At 41.5% G+C, this 22,084-nt stretch overlaps 1 protein-coding gene across 1 annotated transcript; it reads left to right on the forward strand.

The window, feature by feature from the left end:
- The first annotated feature begins 18 nt into the window (after positions 1-18).
- ldlrap1a (low density lipoprotein receptor adaptor protein 1a) lies at positions 19-20,120 on the forward strand. The gene is made up of 9 exons (XM_085791984.1): positions 19-317; positions 9,535-9,677; positions 10,180-10,292; positions 10,417-10,531; positions 13,083-13,155; positions 13,406-13,501; positions 15,561-15,688; positions 16,610-16,644; positions 19,104-20,120. The coding sequence occupies exons 1-9, from the start codon at positions 233-235 to the stop codon at positions 19,246-19,248; spliced, it is 933 nt and encodes a 310-aa protein (XP_085648110.1). The 5' UTR covers positions 19-232; the 3' UTR covers positions 19,249-20,120.
- The last annotated feature ends 1,964 nt before the right edge of the window (positions 20,121-22,084 follow it).

Below are 22,084 nucleotides of genomic sequence, written 5' to 3' on the forward strand. Positions count from 1 at the left end.
CAGCGCACGAGATCTAACATCCCATGTGACACAAACGCAGCATTACTTTTCCGGCTGGGCTCGTTCACGTGCGCTGAGCTCGTAAATAGCGGTATTTCTGACGGCACTGGAAGGCACCACAAGTCAGTCCATCCTCCCCATCATCATCAGCAGTCTGCTCAACAACAACACTTCTCCTTGAGGGGACTCGGCGGCGAACTTCACCGACTCTCTGCACTTTGAGACGCCCGACATGGATGCACTCAAGTCGGCTGGGCGAGCTATCATCCGGAGCCCGAGCATGGCGAAGCAGTCGTGGAGCACCGGCAGACACACAAGTAAGAAGGAGAAAAAGACGGAGGAATGATGTTTGTTTTTAGAGCAACATGTCTTTCGGCTGAAGTTGACTTCTGCAGACCGCTGTGCTCTGCTTTACTATCACGGATAGTCAATAACTACTGTGTTTGTTAGCTTTTTGCTTTTTCTTCTTTTTTTTAACCAAAGATTTTTGTTCTGAAAGCAAAACATGGCAAACTATTGTTGTTATGTCGTCGACAAAGATAAAGTTTGACATCTTTTTTATTTTATTTTATTTTCTTTTTTTTAAATCTGCGTTGTCACGTCTCGTTTTGTTTTAGAAAATCGGCCGAAGTTCACAAAAAATGTTAATTTTATTGAGGGACTTTTTTTTTTCCTTTTCTTTGTTTCTGTTTTAGGGAGAGAAAAAATAGGTTTCTGTCTTATTATGTCTGGCTGTCTGTAGTTGGGGTTTATCCTGTTTCCATCACATTCCGGAAACAAATGTTATTTTGAAGCCAGACACAGAGCAAACTAAACATGATGTCACTGAGGAGAACTGTTTCATTAGAAATGTTAGAAGTTGTCCCTTAATCTCTCTGTGGTGATTTCTTCATGTTGTGTTAAGGATTCTCAGATTACTGGAATATTTTCAGCAAAGCCTGAATTCCTTTTAACGGTATTTCTGGATGTGTGGATAATCCCAGATCCCAGATCACTCTCCACTCTGCATTCACACCAACCGGAGGAGGAAGTGCAGTGCAGAGGTCAGGGTCACACAGCTAGAACTTACAGTAAGTTAGTGTCTTTGCTCAAGGGTCCTCCAGCAGCACAGGAGCTTGCCCACACTGCAACATTTACATGAAACACTTTTTTTAGGCCACTCCGGCACCCATTGTAGCACTCAAGGGCCACTTTGTAAACTAAATCTCACTTGATCCTGACCGGGTGGCAGAGGAAAAGCCTAAAGCTCCCCCGCCCGTAACCAGGAGGACACGTCAGGAATGCTGCAGGTCAGCCGGTGCACGGCCCCCGTTGGCTGGAGCTCAAGCTGCCCTATTTTACATTCCACCAGAACGGCCACTATAACAGATAGGGTTAGTACTAATGATACAGGACAGATTATATAAATAACCCACATTAGTGCATGTAACTTTAGTAGTGTACCTGGAATTATGAGTAATGCCTCAGGAATTTGAGATTCACTCTGGTGCCAGCATATTTCTGTATTAATGGATGAGGGTCAGACTTTACCTCTGCATCAAGCTATCAGTGGCTGCAGTGACATCAACCACTATTATTGCAATCCATCTAACAAACTGTTGCTAAAAGATATTTACAGTTAATGACAGAAATTGGCGTTATGACTTAAAAACGTTCCACCGTAAAACGGCCAGAAAGTAGCCTACAGTATAAAACCACTGTGGGCAATTTATTTGACTTTATCAAACAGCAAGTTAAGTGTGTGAAATAAGTACAAAATAAAACAGGACATTTTTGTGTTATCAGGTTTTAAAGGGATAGTTTAACATTTAATTGGCTCAATACCATAATCCCTATAGTCATAGCAGTAAGTTCGTTACGTCAGTGCAAGCTCTTCTTAGAACGGCGGAGCAGAGCTGCGAGCTGCTCAGAGCTAGACTACGGAGGCTCATGTGGGATTTCTTGGTTTTCCTCATCAAACTCATCAAATACACAATCCAACAACTCCAAAATGCTCTTGTGGACGAGTTGTGACCTGCACATTCACCACGCTATGAGATAATAATGGAACGATATGGAGATAAAGTTGTTTTTGAGGTAAATGCAGAGACTGCTTGCCGAAATACTGCCCCCGACGGGATCGCACATCAGCAGTTTTGCATAGATTTACCTCGAAAACAACTCTGTCTGGTAACGTTGTGTTATTATCTCGTAGCGTGGTGAATGTGCAGGTCACAACTTGTCCACCATAGCGTTGTGGAGTTGTTGGATTGTGTAGCTATTTGATGAGTTTGATGAGGGAAACCAAGAAATCCCATGAGCCTCCGTAGCGTAGCTCTGAGCAGCTCGCGGCTCTGCTCCGCCGTTCTAAAAATAGCTTGCACCGACAATAAAAGGTAATGAACCTACTCCTGAGACGATAGGGATTATGGCAATTTGCCAAAATGTTGAACTATAGTACTTTAACCCAACCTGTTTTAAGTGCAGTAAAATATCCCACTAAATGAGCCAGTTAATTGGAGAACGAGGTGTTTGCCTGAGGTAACGGGACAATAGCGGGGCTCTCGCTGTGATTATTAGTAGAATTAAAAGGTGCTTGTAAACTCAGCTAGTGACCCACATGTTATAAGTAGTTTATTGTAGTATAGATTACAGGCTGCAGGGCACACATTCTTCAGTGGTTGAGGATGACAGGTGGATGCAGCGGGGTGGAGAACGGCGAGTGCAGACCTTGTAGCATTTCACACGGACATTGCTGTTAATGGTGCTCCATCTACTACATACTGTGGGATTGCATTGAGGACAGACCTATTCAACCACATGAGGACTGCCCCCATTTTTAAATGGCAGCGTCCTCCCTGCTCCTTACCCGCTCTTATTTCCCTGGCTTGGTCGCCCTAGACGACCTACGGCGGCGTAGTGCCAGCACCGGGGACCAACCAGAGCAGGCTTGTCTGCAGCAAAGAGCCTTTTTTCCTTTTTTCTTCTTTCCTGGGACCTCCTCAAATGGAAGTGTGTGTGTGTGTGTGTGTGTGTGTGTGTGTGTGCTCTCCACAATGACGCGCGGTAAGACAAATCACTGCCAGTGTGGGAATAGTTCTTAGTTCTTCCCCGTTATGAAGCGCTTATTTCCCCAAAGTGTGGGACCTGCTCTCGATTTATCTTTTCTCCTTCAGTGAGGAGGCTGCACATGGGCAAGGCCGTTCCCCCGCTCTGCTTCCACTGTTATGGTCTGCCATTGTTCCCAGACTTCCCCTTCACGCCGCTGGCTGCCACAACCACTTGAATTCAATTTTCCTGCATCTCACCTGGCGAGACATGGCTCACTTCTGGTCTGGCATGTGGGAACAGATGAGGCTTAGTGTAAAACACACTGGTTCTACTACAGTATATCGATGGCCGAAATGAAAAACCTCCTATATGCAAAAATTACTTTTTAAGGAAAACTAAAAAAAACTTTTATTATTATTTTCTTGCAGAATGCTATTTGTCAATGGTATCCAATGCATGATACCCTGTTTTTGGACTATATTACTATGATTACATGTTAACAATACCGACCAGTATTGGTTGCAGTCTGTCCTGCTGGTCAGCGGTGTAAGGCTCAATCAGGCTCCTTTCATAAAAAAAAGTCTAAGTCTACTTTATATAATTGTGGGTCATTTTGATGTAATTATGTATAGCTAGAGGGGTACATAGTGATGCATAGTTAAATCATGAACTAACTGTGATAATAAAATGAAAGACATTCAAGAACAGATGGAAAAACTAATAATTGACGCCTACTGTACCGGTCTGGAAAGTGTTACAAAGACATTTCTAAAGCTTTGGGACGCCAGTGAACCACGGTGAGAGGCGCCTTTATCCACTAAAGGAGAACGCTAAGCTTAGAACAGTGGTGAAAACCTTCCCTAGATGGCTGCCATACAAAAAAAAAAAAAATTATGATGTTAAAAGGCTGAAAACCACGGGACAGGTCTGTCCTGCTGGTCAGCGGTGTAAGGCTCAATCAGGCTCCTTTCAAACTAAAAAATCTAAGTCTACTTTATATAATTGTGGGTCATTTTGATGTAATTATGTATAGAGGGGTCCAAAGTAGTGATGCATAGTTTTTTGTCAAAAATGCGAACATTTTCCACTTGTTCACATAACACCCTTTGAGATTTGTGGGGTAGAGACGCAAGGTGCTAAGGGAACACAATGGAGGTGAACGGTACAGGTCCTCTGTCCCTCAAAACTCATCAAATACACAATCCAACCATCTTTGTCCACCTCTCATGGACAAGTGGTGATCTGCACATTCACCACGCAATGAAATAATCATGTAACATTACATGACAGAGTTGTTTTCGAGACAAATGCATAGCCAGATCTTCAGACACGGCTGCTGGGCAGAGTGATTTCAAAAATGTAGTTTCATTGTGTTCACTGAGCAGCTCACGTCTCTGCCCTGCAGATCTAAAAACATACACCGATAATTAAAGGGGATGAACCTATGACTATAGGGATTATGGTGATAGGAGAATTTGCCAAAATGTTGAACCATCCCCTTAAATGGGAAATGCCTGAAATTCAGTGTCTTTGCTTTCTAATGCACTGGAAATGAACATGGTCAAGTTTTCTATAATGGTTAGTGACTGCATTACTAAATAATGACAAAGATAAGAGTACTGGATGTAAATAAACTCTGTAGAAGTAATATTGGGAGTTTTTCCTCAGTTGATGTGAGGGTCTAACGGCAGAGGATATTGTTATGATGCTGTATATAAATGAACTTGCCTTGCCTAATAATGTTATTTTCAACTCAAAACATTGCATGGAATACTGTATTTATTATTTTATTCAAAATCCTCCAGTAATACAACAAACTGAACAAAATACCATTCACATGGTGACTACAATGTACTCCTGCAAAAAAGAAAAAGGGTTATGATTGGATGCTCCCCATAGGTTAACCTGTTCAGTGGATGCTCCAGCACCAGAGCACCCAGGAATTGGCACCTATACCTAACATAACACTGAATTGGCAGGACATTCTACAGTGCTGTTTCAAGCATTATTTCCTTAGGTTTTCGATAAACTCACCCTTTTGATGTGCTAAAAGTTTCACCACTGGGTGCTAATATGCTATCCTGCATGATTCAGACTATTCTTATCATTAACGTGACAAAGATACTATCAAATACTTCATTAGTACGGTTGGAAGACACGTCTTATTTAGAAAACAATGGATTATTACAATCTGACAGAAATTTAGACAGGTATACACAACACAGACATCCCAAATTCCAGCTAGGGCTGCTACTGTGGCAGATAGGAGGTTTTGCGCTTCAAAATTTTCCCAGCAAACCTGATTGGTTAGGTGACTTTTCTGTCACAATTAAGGGCAGGGTTATCTTGCAAACAGACTAAATAGGAGGATCCTTCCCTGTTCTCATCATTTTAAGTGAAATCCACAATTCGGAAGTTTTGCAGATAGGAGGTTTTGCATTTCGGCCATCGATATCCTCTACATCTACAAATGTGGAGATCTATCTATCTATCTATCTATCTATCTATCTATCTATCTAGACAGAACTGAGCTCCTGTGTGATGAGCAAGACAAGTTTCTCAAAACTAAAAATTTGGTCAAGTTTGGAAGAATAAAAACTTGAGGACAAGTTTGATTTAAGTTGTTTTCATAAAAAAATACAAGGACACAGCAATGAGAACACATATTAAGCAGAGATCTCTGAAGCAGGCGATTTCTGTGAAAAAATAATGAACCTCCTGACTTGATGACACTTGTTTACAGACCTACTTTAGTTTCTATGTCAAGCAACTTGGGTCTGTTTATTTGGTTTATACAGTCTAAAGGCTGATGAGTGAACTTGGGGCTAAATGCCTCTGAAATGTTTGTTTAACATCTCCAGAGACTCCCCGACCAACTCCTGTTATCACATATGTGTTTACATTTTTCTACATCAGTTGGATTCCTTGAAACCTGTTTTTTTTTTGTTTTCCCTGAGGGGGAAGGGGCCTTGTGTGGTCGTAGATCAGTGGCATTAAAAGAAAAGTCAAATGGTGGCAGGAGTTGGGTTGTAAAAAAACGAAGAAAAAAAGGTTATTTGGCTTGGAGTCCTGTTGTGGGCTCAAGTTGTAGAAGTGCAGTTGGTGGTTTCCACAGTGACTCAGTGTTTGGTGCAGACACACAAATCAGCCAGGATGTGAATCGCCTGTCAGCTGGACCTTTTTGGATCAACACGTTTGTTGTCACAGTGTTCAACAAAGGCTTCTTTTTTTTTTTGAACATTTTGATGCATGAAATGGATGCTCATCTGTCACTGTTGGGTTCGATGGATTAGGTGACTAAAGAGCAGAAGACTTATCCTGTGTGTAAATATTGCTTTTGGTTGTCTCCTACTTCCACCCGCCCCACCATTAGACCATCAGAGAACTCACGGTTTAGTTCTTCCACCCAGGAATTAACGTCTTAACACCAACAGGTGGTGGGGTTGGCTTGTTTTACAGCCCAGTCACCTGTGTTTGGTTGGTCTCAGTTCACACGTGCACGTAACTGTTACCTGTCATGTGTCACTGTAGCTGACCTCTGATCCAAAAGCTCTCCAGCACATTCCCCTGGCTGAGCGCTGCCTGGTACCTGCACTCTTACTGTTGGGGGGGTTTTCTCAGGGTAGACGGAACTCAGAGCTGATTTTGGCACACAGTTTGTTTGGTTTTTTCCCTGAGCACTTTGTAAAACCAGCACTGAAACTGGCTCCAGTTGAAGTATTTTGTGTTGTAATGGAAAGTTGTGTTGACCCCAGATGTTTGACATGACATTTAAAACTGTGCTGACTCGAGCCAAACCCAAACATTTCCAGTCATCAGCTGTCTGGTTGTTGTTGTTGTTGTTGTTGTTAATGGTGATTATGTCGGTCTCCTTTTTCACAAACCTGTATTATTTTGTATTTCCATCCTTCTTTGTGTGTCTGTGGTGTAGGCAGAGAATTTCAACACAATAAGAGCACATAATTATCTTTCACACTAGCAGCCACCCTGCCAAATCACCACTTAGAGCCAAAGTGAAAACCAGTGGGCTGACATTACAGCCTGGGCCCAAAATATCACCACAGATTGTTTCAAGCAATCCCTGCTTCTGCTGCTCGGGTCATTTAAATTCTACCTGACCAGGGCACGCTGGTTCCAGCCACCACAACTGGTCAGTGGAACATTTTATAATCTTCTGGGGTCCATTCTCTCTAAACCCCCCAAAAAACAGAGCGCAGAAGAACATCTTGTATGTGTTTAAGCCTGGCCTCATGGTGTTATGTGATTAACCACAAAACAGTTTACATGTTGTGATGCTGTAAGTAGCAGCATGTGTTGGTTGCTGTATAACTTGAGTCCTGAATTAATTATCAGATTCAGATTCAGATTCATAATTTATTGTCCCCGAGGGGAAATTCATTTTCACAGTTCTGTTCCAGACAAAAACACCAACACATGTGCAACACCAGAAAAATAATACATACACATATACAATATAAACAAAAAACCATGACGTCTACCGCCTGCTGTTTAGAGCTGTCACAGCCACTACGAACGCAGTATGGAAATTTGTGCAGATACTCATGGTCCCCAGAGAATTATTATTTTTGCTACAGCTCCAGGATGAAAATCTTGCTGGTTTTGGGTTGGGCTCTTCTTATCTGGCACCACAACATTCACGTTTTTTTTCCTTTTTGGATTCTAATGACCCCACATGATGAATTGTAATAGTTCTGACGTTTCATTGAGCACCACCAGCAGCTCAAAATTATTATTTGGCCAGTGCTTCAAATGGTTACCACCATATACCTGCAAATAACATTCCCAAGTGCTAATTGTGTGTAGTGCTAATTACCTCGTGTCAACATGCTAAAATGCTAATCTGAGATGACAAACATCGGATATCAGATTGTCATCATTATTGTCATTGTGAGCGTATTAGCGTGCTCACACTATGGGATAGTTCAACATTTTGGCAAATTGGTCCATTGCCATGATCCCTATAGTGTTAGGAGTAGGTCCGTTACCTTAATTGTCGGTGCAAGCTATTTTTAGAATGGTGGAGCAGAGCCGTGAGCTGCTCAGAGCTACACTACGGAGGCTCTTGGGATTTCTTGGTTTTGTAGAGTGAAACCAGGAAATCCCATTAGCCTCCGTAACGTAGCTCGCAGCTCTGCTCCGCCGTTCTAAAAACAGCTTGCACCGACAATTAAAGTTAACAGACCTACTCCTAAAACTATAGGGATTATGGCAATGGGCCAATTTGCCAAAATGTTGAACTATCCCTTTAAGTTCAGAGCACCACAGAGCCACAGCCGCTCAGAGCTGTTTGACATGACTGTGTGACTGATGATGATGATGAATAAAGCTGAACGTTTTTCATCATTAAGTGCACAAATTATCCCCACATCCTTCACAACACACTTTTAAATGTCAAATTATTTTAATAGATGTTCTTTTGGGAGATGCTGAAAAGTTCTTGGCTTGAAAAGTCAGTGCAGTAAATTCCAGCCTTTATCTTATCATCTTTTTTTTCAGCTTCAATCCAACAATGCCTCTACCAGCCTTCAGAAAACCTCCATGTCAGTCTTACTTGACAAACCACAACCCTCTCCCCTTCTCATTTATAGTGTGTGTGCATGTGTGTGTGTGTGTGTGTGTGTGTGTGAACATGTGTCTGCATGAGTATGTGGTATGCGCTTCATCCCAGAGGAGCAAAATGCTAGGAGGATGAATTTCTAGGTAATGGTGATGTGTTTTTTTTTTCTCCCCTCCACTCTTGCCTTCTCTTCCCCCTCTCCCCTCCTTTCATTCTCTGAGGAAATGTGTGTAAACAGAGCTCCGGGGTCAGGGCCAGACAGCGCCGCTCGCAGATGATAAGAAAGCTGCACAGAGGTAGCAGCTGTTCTTTCAGCGGTTACAGTTTGGACACTTGTCGTTCTTTACAGGAAACATATCGGCGCAATATCTTTTAATTTTCCCGTCAAGGTTAACACAAAAGCTGAGACAGAAGGGCACTGTCAAGGAGGCATCTTTAGCTTTGTGGGGAGTTAAGTTATGTTACTTTCAGAAGGGAAAAAGCACGTTCCCCTTATCACCCTATGTCAGAGTCCATGTATCCTTGCTGAAGACTTTTTGCCTATTTATTGTCAAGTGCTATAAGTTGTTTTGGAGTTGAAATATTTACTTTACATTGACAGTACCTCTGACCTAGATACCCTGTTTTGCCTCTCCACTTCAGGGAGCGGGCAGATGAAATGACTCAACTTTAAGTCCAACATGGGCTGTTTACATTTCCTCTGATTTGTGTTTTTCTGAAGCCCCCTTGAACGTTCTCACGACTCATGTTAATTTTGGAACATGAAATGGAGAGAGAAAACCAAAGTCTTGGCTTCAGTGAACTATTTGATGATTTTAACTTGATGAACGAGAGCAGCAGGAACATGTTTCCTGTTGATCAATTTATCGACCCACTTTTCCTTTAAAATGTGTTCTTTTTTCTCCCCTCTCTGTTTCTGTCTGTAGAGCTTCCAGAGAACTGGACTGACACACGGGAGACCATCTTAGAGGGCATGACCTTTAACCTTCGTCACCTCGGCATGACGCTAGTGGATCAGCCCAGGGGAGAGGACCTGTCGGCAGCAGCTGTGAAGAGGATTGTTGCCACGGTGAGAGCTGGTTTGACAGTCATAGAGCCGTTTTCATAAAGATGATTATGAATTTCAATAGAAGAAACTATACCTGTTGTGATTTTCTACTGAAAGCATGTTGCCATTGTTTCTCACACTGACAATCATAATTTAAGTAAAACATCGAAATTTGGACGGCAGGATTTTCACTGTCATTGTTACACTGGCAAAAACATAAAACATCTTTATTTTTAATCCTCATGTGTTTCTCAACCATTTTGTGCTCAGTGCCTTGTATGTAAATCACTGTGATGCACTTTTATGTTTTGGAAATGTGCTATATAAATAAAGTGGATTGGATTAGACTGGATAAGATATAGTATCTTTCTATGTCTTCGCTGTAGCTCCAACAAGTAGATATGTTTGTTAGGACCAGTCAGCTACGGCAGCAGCAGCTGTGTATGAAGGCTCTGTGTCTGTGCTATATACTGTGCAAAGATGCTATTGATCAAATTTCTCTTTACCACTGTTGGTCTAACAGGCTAAAGCCAGCGGGAAGAAGCCTCAGAAAGTTGCAGTTAAGGTTTCCCCTCAGGGAATAGTGCTGTACGACAGCTTGAACAATAAACTCCTGGAAAATGTCTCCATATACAGGTATGTGCAGACAGAGCAGCATCCCTGGTATTATAATGATGTGTTGCGGTCGCAGCACGTGGCTACACATCCTGCTGAACTGCTCTGCATGATGTTTGTCTGACCTATGACCTCTGGCCTGCAGAATATCCTACTGCACGGTGGACAAACTGCACGATAAGGTGTTTGCCTATATCACTCAGAACACACTGAATGGGACCCTGGAGTGTCACGCCTACCTCTGCCCCAAGAGGAAAGTGGTGAGTTGTTCGACTAAAGTGAGCCACGAGGCTCATGGGATTTCTTGGTTTCCCTCATCAAAATCATCAAATACACAATCCAACAACTCCACAACGCTATGGTGGACAAGTTGTGACCTGCGCATTCAGCACGCTATGAGATAATAACACAATGTTATGAGACGGAGTTGTTTTAGAGGTAAATTAATGCAAAACCGCTGATGCGCGTTCCCGCCAGGGGCAGTTTTTCAGCAAGCAGTCTCCGCATTTGCCTCGAAAACAACTCCATCTCGGAACGTTCCATTATTATCTCATAGCGTGGTGAATGTGCAGGTCACAACTTGTCCACCAGAGCGTTGTGGAGTTGTTGGATTGTGTATTTGATGAGTTTAATGAGGGAAACCAAGAAATCCCATTAGCCTCTGTCTCGTAGGTCTGAGCAGCTGGCGGCTCTGTTCCGCCGTTTTAAAAACAGCTTGCACCAACAATTAAAGGTAACAAACCTATTAAGACTATAGGGATTATGGCAATGGGCCAATTTGCCAAAATGTTGAACTATCCCTTTAAACCTGGGGCACCCAGCAGGGTCCAGGTGATTAATATTCTTCCCACTGCTTTATGGTCGGAGGTGAATGACATCACAGGCACTGGTCTCCCTGTAACACTGCTCCTCTTCTCCCTCACCTCCTCCTCCATCTTTCAGAGGAAACCCTAGAAGTCCAGCTCCTCAAGTCCTCTGCCTTCTTCCTGTGTTGAAAAGCAGAAGGGCACTTTTCCTCTCATCTTACCTCAGGTTAATGATAATACCCCACTTCCTTAATACTAGACCCGCTGTCATTAGGGTTATAGAGATGGTGCTGCTGACAGTCTCTCTGTCCTCTGCTGCAGCAGCACTCACACTGTTGATGCGGTTATGGAAATGTAATGTTAGGTAAATCCGCTTTTTGATTTAAAATGTATTTAAGTCCGGTGTTGTTGGACTTGCATTTTTAAACATCAAAAAAGCTGCATGTTTCTGTCTGAGCCAGATTCACTTAGATTCAGCTGAAGCACTAAGATTGTGATTCCCTGTCCTACAGTTGTTGTTATGTGTTCACATGTTGTGTACTCTGCACCTTGTATTGTGAATGACAGTCAATAGTCAGATGTTACTGAAGCAGGCCCAACCTGTCTGGTCATATCCAGCCTGGAACTGCAAACCACCTCAGTAGCAAAGTGTTTTGTTTTTTTTTTGTTTAATCAACTGAAGGCGCCACAACTAGGAACATTTTTAATATCATTTTCATATCACTTTTTTCCATATCAATTTTCGAGTAATAGGTTGAAAGTGTTTTCTTAGGTCACCCTGACCTTTAACCATTAACCACTGTAATCTGTTCATCCTTGGGTGCAGGCGGTTGTTTGTGTTTTGTGAGGTCACTGTTAATGTGTTACTGAAATATCATGTCAATTAGAATGACAAGGACGGACAACATGAAAACAGAGTCACATGGTCACATAAGAATCTACTTGTTTAATGTTAATTTCTAGGTATTTGTTTTCTGCTGGTCTGATGATCCCTGTTGTATCACTAGTCAGCTGAACCATTACAACATCAAGGCACAATAACTACATGTTAACATCCTCACTAGCTGTTTTACTGGTGAAAAGCATTAGCTATCTACCTTTGTGAATTATTAATGTTACAACAGCTATCACTGCAGTACTGACAAAGGAGAAAATGATAGGAAAGTTATTAATTCGCTAACTAGAACTGACTGACTGCTGCAGAAATAAACATAGAAGTTTGTCAGAGGGCAACAGCTTTACCACTAATTTATTTTATTACATATTTACAATTGACCCTTTGTTAAGTCCCGCCCTCCACGGTTACTGTTGCAAGGTTAGCCAAACAATAGTCACGAAAGGGTTAACTCCCATTGGCAACCATTGAAAATTAGGCAGATTTAAATTGCTTGTAAGAAAACTTTGAATCAACTTAGCTACCTATCAGAAAAAAATGGATGTCCATGATAGAAGACAGACGTGGCTAAAGAGCGACTGAACAGGCATTACATGACATTTCCGAAAAAGTGGTGAAAAATCATACTAGCTAATGTGCAATCTCCGCCGATCTCCAATTTCTCCTCGTAAAACTTCACAAAGTTCAAAAGACATTAGCAACCCCCTTTAACCATATTGAAAAATTAAAAAGTAGTTTTTGTCTTTTTAGTCTACCTAGCTTGTTTCTTACGGTTTCATCCCAGGGTTGTCCAACCTTTGAACGTTGTGCAACTCGTGACATGGGGAGCGCTCCACCAATTAGAAGGCAACATTAATGTATTAGTTTAATCATCCAGTAACAGGGACTGGCTGATGAATCACTCAGGCTGTTGTTGAAATTTAAATCTGAAATTTTACTTTCACAACAACAGGATCAGTCCACAAAATAAAATGTCTCATCTTGAATGACCAAAATGTATTTGGATAATAAAACAGGAAACATTTTGTAGATCATGCTTATCTTCCATCTTAGTCAGTTTTGCTGATTAACATAAGTTGACTCAAAGTGATTTTCTCTCTTGTTCTCCAGGCTCAGGCGGTGGCTTTGACGGTAGCCCAGGCCTTCACAGTAGCTTTTGAACTCTGGCAAGTAGCCAAAGAAGGTAGGCATCTCACACCTCAGTCTTTGAGTCCTGGAAATGACACACACACACCATATCCAGCACCCCACACATGCACACACCTACACACACTTTCTGTCCACGGAGTAGTTGTTTTTATCAGCGCCTGAGACTGCGAGCGTTTGCACTGAATCAACCCCAGTGATGCTCCAAGGACGTTGACATCTGCTGCACAGTTCCAGTCAACAGGTCTTAACCTGCTTGTGTCATGTCTCCTCACTATCTCCTCCAGAGAAAGGGAAAAGGGTGAAGTCTGGTTCAGCTGGAGAGGGCAGCAGCAGTTCACATTCAGAGAGATCCAACAGCTTGGGGAGCCTGAAAGGGACAGGTAAAAAAAAAAAAAAACAAGAACCTACAGCCAGACTCTGAGGCTGTGCTGAGACACAACCGTGCTTTGAATGCACACTAAAATATTCACAATGACAATTCTAACAATGCAATGTGTGATTTTTACCATGTTCACTATCTTGGTTATTTTATTAAGTAGCTCTAAACACATCGAACAGCAGAGATCGACTGCTAAAGTCATTAGTTTTGTAGGAAATGTCAGTAATCCCTGTTCATACATGTGTCAACAACATAGATGTGTGCACTACAGCGGCCCATCCAATAGCTGATGAGAGATCTCAATAAATATCAGAAATGTCCCTGAGGAAAGGTCAGGGGGTCACCTTCATCATGGTCTTGTATCCTCATGGGACTTTGAACATATGCAGCTAATTTCATAGCAATCAATCCAAGGTACTTCACCGTGAACCCTGGGTGTCGACCTCATGTTGGCACAATATGAAAACCCCACAGCTGGAAGGATTTAACCTTTGGAGTCATTTCTGGAGTTTCTGTTGAGTCTCATGACATTCAGCAGAACCACGTCACTAGCGAATAGAAACAGCGTCTCTGTTACCTATGCCATGCAGTACTCATATTTTATGCATGCATCATACTCAGCATCATCAAATGAATCATTACACGTTGATTTTTCTCATCGCTTTCATTCAATTTACATATTACAAACGTAAGTCTCACCACAATTGCAATTCTCAAAGCAGTGAAGGAATTTCCCATAACACCGAAAGCCACTAAAACAATGCAAACTTTTTTTAAGCCAGTCAATTGCGTCAATGAATACAACACCAAAAAACAACCCCACCACCACCAGTGCACCAATTTTACTTAGCCACCAAATAATATGCGAATTATAACTTTTAATATTAGAATAAAAACAAATTAGGGTAACACTTTATAGTAGTAGAAGTACGCACTATTAAGCACTAGTTAAGCATTAATAAATACTGAATTCTTAATTTCTAACACATGAATACTCATTAGTATACAGTTATCAGTGATGAGTAAAATATTTTTAACTGTGTTTATTAACTACATACTAATGAGTATTCATGTGTTATAAATGATGAATTCAGTATTTAATGCTTAACTAATGCTAGTGTGTACTTATTATAAAGTGTTACCCAAATTAGGTAAAGTACAGACTATAAAGACTCCTGCACACTGTACACTTAAACGTGTAACAGTTCTACTTGTCCATCTCATTTCTTCTCTTTGAAATTACGTAAAATTAAAAAGAAAAGGAAAAAAAGATTGACAATTAAGTAATAACTTGTAAATTCATTCACACAGTATAATTGCTGTAGCTGAGGAAACAAAAATGATCAACACAAAACTGTGCATGGGGAAATGCTCCATTGTCAACACTACTCGTTACACTCCTGTATTATGCAATTATGTGAAATTATTACAATGTTTCACATGCACCTGTGATCCAAGATGTGTTTCTCTTTGTCTCACTCAACTGATCCTGTCCTGGGATGTGACTACATTTGTTTCAGTTTAAGGATACTTTACTACAGTACCACTAACAGTGTGTGACTGGCCTTTGCCCTTTACTGAGGGAAGTTTCTTGTGATTTGATGGGAAACACTAATGTGATGCAGGACAGGATCAAGGAAGTGAGAGAGGTCTGTTGGACCAGAAATACATCAACACCATGACACGGTGTCTTTCAGCAGTTAAATGTGTGGTCAGGACATGATGGCAGTTTATACAAATACAATGAGAAATGCAAATTAATGTGTGTGTGGAGGGGGGGGGGGGGGGGGGGGTGTAGGGTTGTTAACTGCATAAAGAGTTGTGAGAATGATGTTTTGTGAGGTGTAAAGTGCATTGAAGCGAGAGGAGGAAAAAACTAAATGTTATGGGATGTTAACTCACTGCTGATGCTGATGTTATGTTGTTCCTCAACAATCTATTACTCTCTGAACACTGAAGGCTCACTGGGCCATTAACATGGCTGTGGACTGTGATTTTACATTTGCTATAGATATTGTAGAAATGAGTCTCTGATTGCATCTCTATCTCTTCACATCCAGATGTTGCCACAGACAACCTGTTGGACATTGAGGACAGTGTGAATGTTGTAGTGGAGACCAACGGGAATGTGGAAGAGGATCAGCTAGACAACCACAGGCCCCCCGAGACCAATAACAACCCCGCCTGGGTAAGATTCTGTGTTTCTTACCAAGTCATTCGACCTCACATGATGCACACTGAAATTTTTCCCGGCTTTGATCACTGTGTAACAGACATTAAAACCCAGTGGGAGGAAAGGAACTCAAGTTTTCTGAGACGGAAGAACTTTGACCTGATTGGCTAAATCCTTCACTGACACGCATGACGTCTTCTGTGTTTTTATTCTAAGAGCTTCAGACATGTTATCTTTCCCAAGGGGGAAATAGTTTATTATTTTGATCTCTGCCTTCTGGCAGCTCTGTTTGTTTTTTTTACGGTGATCAACACTAGTTGCATTTCCACACAGATGTACTGTATGTATGAAAAGATCGATGTTAATGTTAACTTCTCACTTGAAAGTGTTTTAGAGCATTTATTTTAGGATGAGTAAAACAGTATGTAAAGTTTTTGCAAATCAGTCTGACATGCACTCATATTTCTTTAAAACAGAAAAAAAAACAATCAATGCAGAATGTGTCTGATCTGGTTCAAGCCGTTTTCTGTTTTAAACAGACCTTCATAATGACATAGGAAATCTTACATTTAGAGGGAAAGGAAAATGCGTGTGAATGCTGAAATCCATTGCTGAAACCATGCTAAATTAACAGAAGAAATTGACAAAGAGAGGAAGTACAGGAATGACATGCAACAATACTCTGAGTTTTATACCATGATGAATCAAAGACTGCCTGATGATAGATGAATAGTTGAAAGTGTTGTGCAAGTTTTACAAGTTTAATCAAGTGTGGAGCTAACCCGAGAAAGAGGGAGATTGTAGGAAAGCTACTTTCAGCATTCGCACTAATATGTAAGTTTGTTGTATTTCTGTTAAAAGCCTGTTTAAAACACTGTTGTTACATATATTCATATAATATTCTCTGTGTATTGAGTCGTGTTCTTCTTCTTCCAGGAATTAGAAGATGGTTTGGATGAGGCCTTCTCCAGGTGAGATTTTCTTCCCAGTAGCTTTGTTATCAAGTGAAATTCACAGATTGATTCCCTACCCTGCTTTTACTGTAGCCCACCTCGTATTGCTTGGCTTTACACCGCCACTTACTGGTGATTCGTGTGTACTGCAGATTAGAACCTCCCCCCGACCCCTGAGCCTCTGATTTATTAGAAAGTGAGGACCAATGAAGATTATCTCAACAGAAATGATACGATCAATCTCTGACATGCAGTCTGGTCCAGTCATCTTTAAACTGTCCTCAACCTGCTGTGTGTTTGTGTCTCCAGCTGTGCTCTGGATAGCTATGGTTCATTGCCAGGTAACGTTCAGTATCGCTGTCAACTGTTACAAGCCTCATTTAGTGTAGTCCTAATAAGTCCTAGTTACTAACCTAACCCTAATCCATTCCATTCAATCATCATCAAACCCAATAACACACTCTGCAGCTCAGTAATATTAGTCAATAGTGTGAAATAGCTTCCTGTGTCCTTTATTTAGCCCCAGATGGATTTACTGGGTTCAGAAAAGGAAGCTGATTCTAAGTATTGGACTTCCGTCAGAGTGAAAAATGTCACAGTCTCTAATATCTCATCACCAAAAATAGCTTTTTCTCCAGGTAGCCCTTTCTGTAATAAATATAATGTGTGAGTGAGTGTGTGTGTGAGTGGAGTGCAGCAGAGAGATCATTTAGCAGTTGTGGTCCCTGGTTTGAAAGTGGAGTAGTGGGTCACCTGAACTCCGATCACACCACTTATCCTGTGGTTCAAATGGACTCAATGTCTTGAAGTAAATCCTGTTGACTTTCACCCAGACTTGGTTTACATCATTACCTCTAAGAGGGAAAAGCTGTTTGCAGCCAAACAAGAGAGAACCCGAATCAGAGCAGACTGAGGCTTTTAGTTATATAAACAGATCTGGGAGGCTGAGCCGCGGTGGAGGCAGCATTGAAATCTCTAGTTGACCTAAACCTCAGCGGAAGTAGCTGAGGAGCCACTGCTACTCTGGCTACGTGACATAAACCTGGAAAAAAAAGTTCTACACAGCTAAATTAGCAGTTGGCCAACTTGTTGGGAATGTAAGATCATGATTGTGTTTTTTCACATTCACTCAGCTAGTACGATAAGCACTGCCTCCCTTTCAGCTCTTATTCTTGTTATTGTTAGTATAAATACACATGATGAACTGCCTTGACTCTCAGACCTGTTTATTATGAGCCCTCATGTGGTGAAAAGATTTCATTCAGTGGTTTTATGCATTTTGACCTTTTTGTAGAGGTTTTTTGTCATGTGTCAACTCACATACATTCCTCTGTCTAAGGAAAAGGTGGATGATTCACCATATGAAGACCCAAACCAGCATGATCCTGATCCCGTCAAGAACTGTTTGTGTAGCTAAAGCCTGATCTTCTTTCCTCGGTGCCTCAGAGCCCATTTGTGTCCAAAACTATTAGACTGAATAAAAACAGGAAAGTAAGTTACTGTTTCACAGGGCGATGTGTTCTTTCATCATGGGGAACAATGGTGTTTGTTGTTGAGTCAATCCTGCATAACACATAAAATTGTGTCTACAAACCATCAGGACAGTGAACTATGACCTTTTTATATCCTCAGCCAAGTCTGACACATTGTTATGAGTTATGATTGAGTGATGACCTTTTATTTGTTAAATATGTTTATTGTGAACCTCATTTATTCACCTTGGAAGGATGCCACACTGTTTCACTGGATACACAGTGTAACTTACTGAACCGTTGAGACCATGAGTGCACTTACTACATTATCAAAACTGTCTCAGTCTGTGGCTGATAATGTTTCCCAACAAATGCATGATTTACTTGGGAAAAGTAAATTGCACATTTGTTGGGAAACATTAAAAAAAACTACAGGGCCCAGATGTTGTCTGAAAAAGTCTGAGCTCTTTCATTAGGAGCTGGGTGCTCAGAGCAAAAAGTACTGGGGCAGACTAATCTCTGTTGTTTTTAGTGTTTTCTTGCGTTTGACAAATAGAAAAAAGATAGAATAAAACCAGATTCATCATTAAAGATTAACATTTTTTAAAGGGATAGTTCAACATTTTGGCAAATTGGCCCATTGCCATAACCCCTATAATTTTAGCAGTTGCTCAGAGCTACGCTACGGAGGCAAATGCAGAGACTTCTGCTACGCCCCTGACAGGAACGCGCATCAGCGGTTTGAATTTACATGAATTTACCTTGAAAAAAACGTACCTTGAAAACAAATTTGAGATTTCATGAGGGAAACCAAGAAATCCCATTAGCCTCCGTAGTGTAGCTCTGAGCAGCTCACGGCTCTGCTCCGCCGTTCTAAAAATAGCTTGCACCGACAATTAAAGGTAACGAACCTACTACGACAATGGGCCACTTTGCCAAAATGTTGAACTACCCCCTTAAAGAGGGAAAAAAAACTCCTCATCACTTTCTCTTCTGTCCCCTTAGACTGGCAGTGTCGCGTACTAACCCCCAGGTCCTGGACATTGGGGTGACGCCCAGTGACTGGCTCATTGAACCCAGCTGGGACAGCACCAATGGGAACACTCCACACGATCTCAGCCCGTTCGGAGACGATATCTTTGGCTTCTGACCACCACAACGCAAGCAGAGAAAGAGGCAACGACTTGGGGAGGAGGGGTGTCTTCATGTCTTCCTATGAATTAACAAGGCACCAGCGTCACTGTGTATTTAAGACAAGGATACAGTAAATCCATAAGGGAATAAGTGTAGAACTGTGAGATTACATTTGGCCGCTTCACCTTGTTGTTGCCTTCTTCACATGGACAATTCTTCCCTTCTTTGTGGAAGCAGCACGGCTGCTGCCCCTGCACACCAAAGCAATAATAATTCTGTGGAGGTTGCTGAGTCTCTGAGTTTATACACTGCAAACATCCTTAAACGTGTGTGTGTCTTTTCACCAGGTCATGTTATGTTAGCATTTTGCTGCTTTGTTTACTCGGAAAAAAAAAAATCTGTTTCTGTAGTCTTGGGATCATAATCAGTGTTTTTGTATATGTGTTTAGTTATAATTTATAGTTATACAATTATTTTTGTAAGGATGGAGACAGAATAAGGATTTCATTCAGACCAAGCAGACGATCAACAGGCCTTAATACCAGCAGGACAATCAGCTACGCTACATCTATCAGTTGTTAATGTGCAGTATCAGTGGATTTAGTCGATGTGAGGATTTTGTCTCCCATCGTCTTTGATGGAAACTGAAAGATTGTTTCATTTCTATAATAATCAGAAAATCATTCTAGTTGTATTTATTTGAAATCTGTGGCTCATTCAAGATGTTCTGTTACAGGCATTAGTTTTCCTGCAGTGCAACAGTGCTCTCTTGAACGAAGCGCTGTGTGCTCACATTCTACTGTGGCCATTCCAATTTACATCATAATCAACCAACATTGTATAGAATTAAAATGTATACATCAATAAACGATGATCCTTTTTGCCATATTTGATGTAGTTCATTAACAAAACTAGGCAACACTCAAAAGAGCTGGTAGCTCTGCCAAGATCAAACAGCTCAATCCAGAGCTGGACCGCCTTTGTCTTCCTTTGCTTTGACTGGTAGTTGGCAATTGGCTTGCAGGTGCATTACTGCTACTTAGCAGAGTTGAGCGTGGATTGGCAGCAAAATAAAACAACAACTTCTTCATTAACCCTCATGGTTTCCTGAAACACTCAATTCTGACCTTCATCAAATGGATGTTAACGCCATGAATACTTCTGATGTCTTTACATCAAGAACCATGTACCATCTCCTGAGATTTTTCCTGAAAGTGTTGGATACAGGTCTCACTGTCAAAGGGAAGTGGAAAATAAGAGCTTGGTGCAAATCACTCTGGTACCTTTGTGTAATGCTGCTTACAAACAATCGAACCAACAAGCATAGGGGAAAACATATCCTCCAACTGCAATTGCATGATGTACAAGACGAAGACAGAAGTTCTGGAACTGATGTTCAGAGTCACCACAAGTTCTGTTTTTGTAGCTTTTGAGTTTTCAGTCATCTCCTGTCAGTGTCACAAATAGATCCACATTTTGGGAAACTGATTCACCTTCTCACCAAATGAGAAGATTAATACTGCTGTCATGAATAAGTATAAGGCTACAACAAGCAGCCATTTCTCTTACCTCACTGTACAAAACATTCCTCATTCCAGTCTTCATACTAACACAGGTAATAGCTAATAGGCTAAAATATTCAACACCATGGATAGAAAATCAATGAAAAAAGACAATTTTAACATTCTATAACAGTAGGAAAAAAGAAAAACAATAAGATCATGACAGTTTCTCAACTATTATTGAACGGGCAACTTTTTTTCAGGAACTGAAGTGAATCAGTGCGTCAAGTGGAAATGGTCCTCTTTCATTTATTGTTACTGCAAGAATCTTTTCACAAAGCTGCACATCAGCTGCTGTTTGACCCATGTGGATGAATCCCTGTGAACACTTTCCCATACAGAGAAGTTATCACTCTGGTCTTCACCCTGTAGCCACAGCTGGTAAATTACTGGATATTCTCAGTTGTGTCTGGTTACTTATGGACTTATTAATGTATGCATTTGTAAATTTTTTCAGTTTTCTTTGATTTATTTTACACTCTTCTTGATTATCGACAGCGTAGCCGTCCGGGGATGAAGGTGCGGTTTTCTTACACCAGCACTAGGGGGCAGCTCTGCACCAACAATGAACTGAAGCCCACACTGAGCAGCTGGACTATTGTTTGACTCTTTAGCAGCAGCCGATGCTGGCCACATCTCCAGCTTTGGACCAAGCAGTCATTTGTTCTCCTTATTATCATATTTCATGTCTAATTCTGTCTAATGAACCATCCTGTTCATGCTTTTCTAAATTCAAAGTGACAGTACGGGCCATTAAATGGAGCTGTATCAGCTGTGAAAGAGGTTGTCACAGGGAGGAAAAGAACCAAACAATGCCTTGTGTCAGGCTGATCTGTAAGCCACCAGCATGAGGACATGATGGCAGGGGAGGAGGACACGCTAGACTTCAGCTGCCACGCACACACGTTCCCTGCCACGTTCTGTATTCGACCCGTGTGTGTGAACAGAACTCTAGAGGGCTGAAAGTCACGCGGCCTCCCCCCCGTTCTCCCTCTAACAGGCTCTGGCTCAGTGAAGCGGGGGCTTTTTTACAATTCGTCCTGACAAGCTTACTTAACCACCTGCATTATTTAACAGTCTTTCCTCAAAGGGAGCTCCAACTCTCTCTCTCTCTAAGTTTGATGAAAGCGTGCACGCTGAGAAACAACCCGGCCAACGTCTCCTCCCTGTCAGAAAGGGGACAAACACTGTTGGCACCATGCACTTAAATGGCTAAAGACTTGAAGTGAGCTTCTGCCATCAAGGTCAAGTGATCCAGGATGGATAAAAGCTGCAAAAATGTCTTACAGA

The sequence above is a fragment of the Trachurus japonicus genome, chromosome 11 (genome assembly GCF_045865225.1).
Source record: "Trachurus japonicus isolate A0001 chromosome 11, Traja_1.0".
Classification (NCBI taxonomy): domain Eukaryota; kingdom Metazoa; phylum Chordata; class Actinopteri; order Carangiformes; family Carangidae; genus Trachurus; species Trachurus japonicus.

Excerpts from the sequence above, each read along its gene's own strand:
- ldlrap1a (XM_085791984.1), top strand. The coding sequence starts at position 233 with ATGGATGCACTCAAGTCGGCTGGGCGAGCTATCATCCGGAGCCCGAGC. Across the intron at positions 318-9,534 it reads GAGCACCGGCAGACACACAA|AGCTTCCAGAGAACTGGACT; the intron begins GTAAGAAGGAGA and ends TTCTGTCTGTAG. Across the intron at positions 16,645-19,103 it reads TTGGATGAGGCCTTCTCCAG|ACTGGCAGTGTCGCGTACTA; the intron begins GTGAGATTTTCT and ends CTGTCCCCTTAG.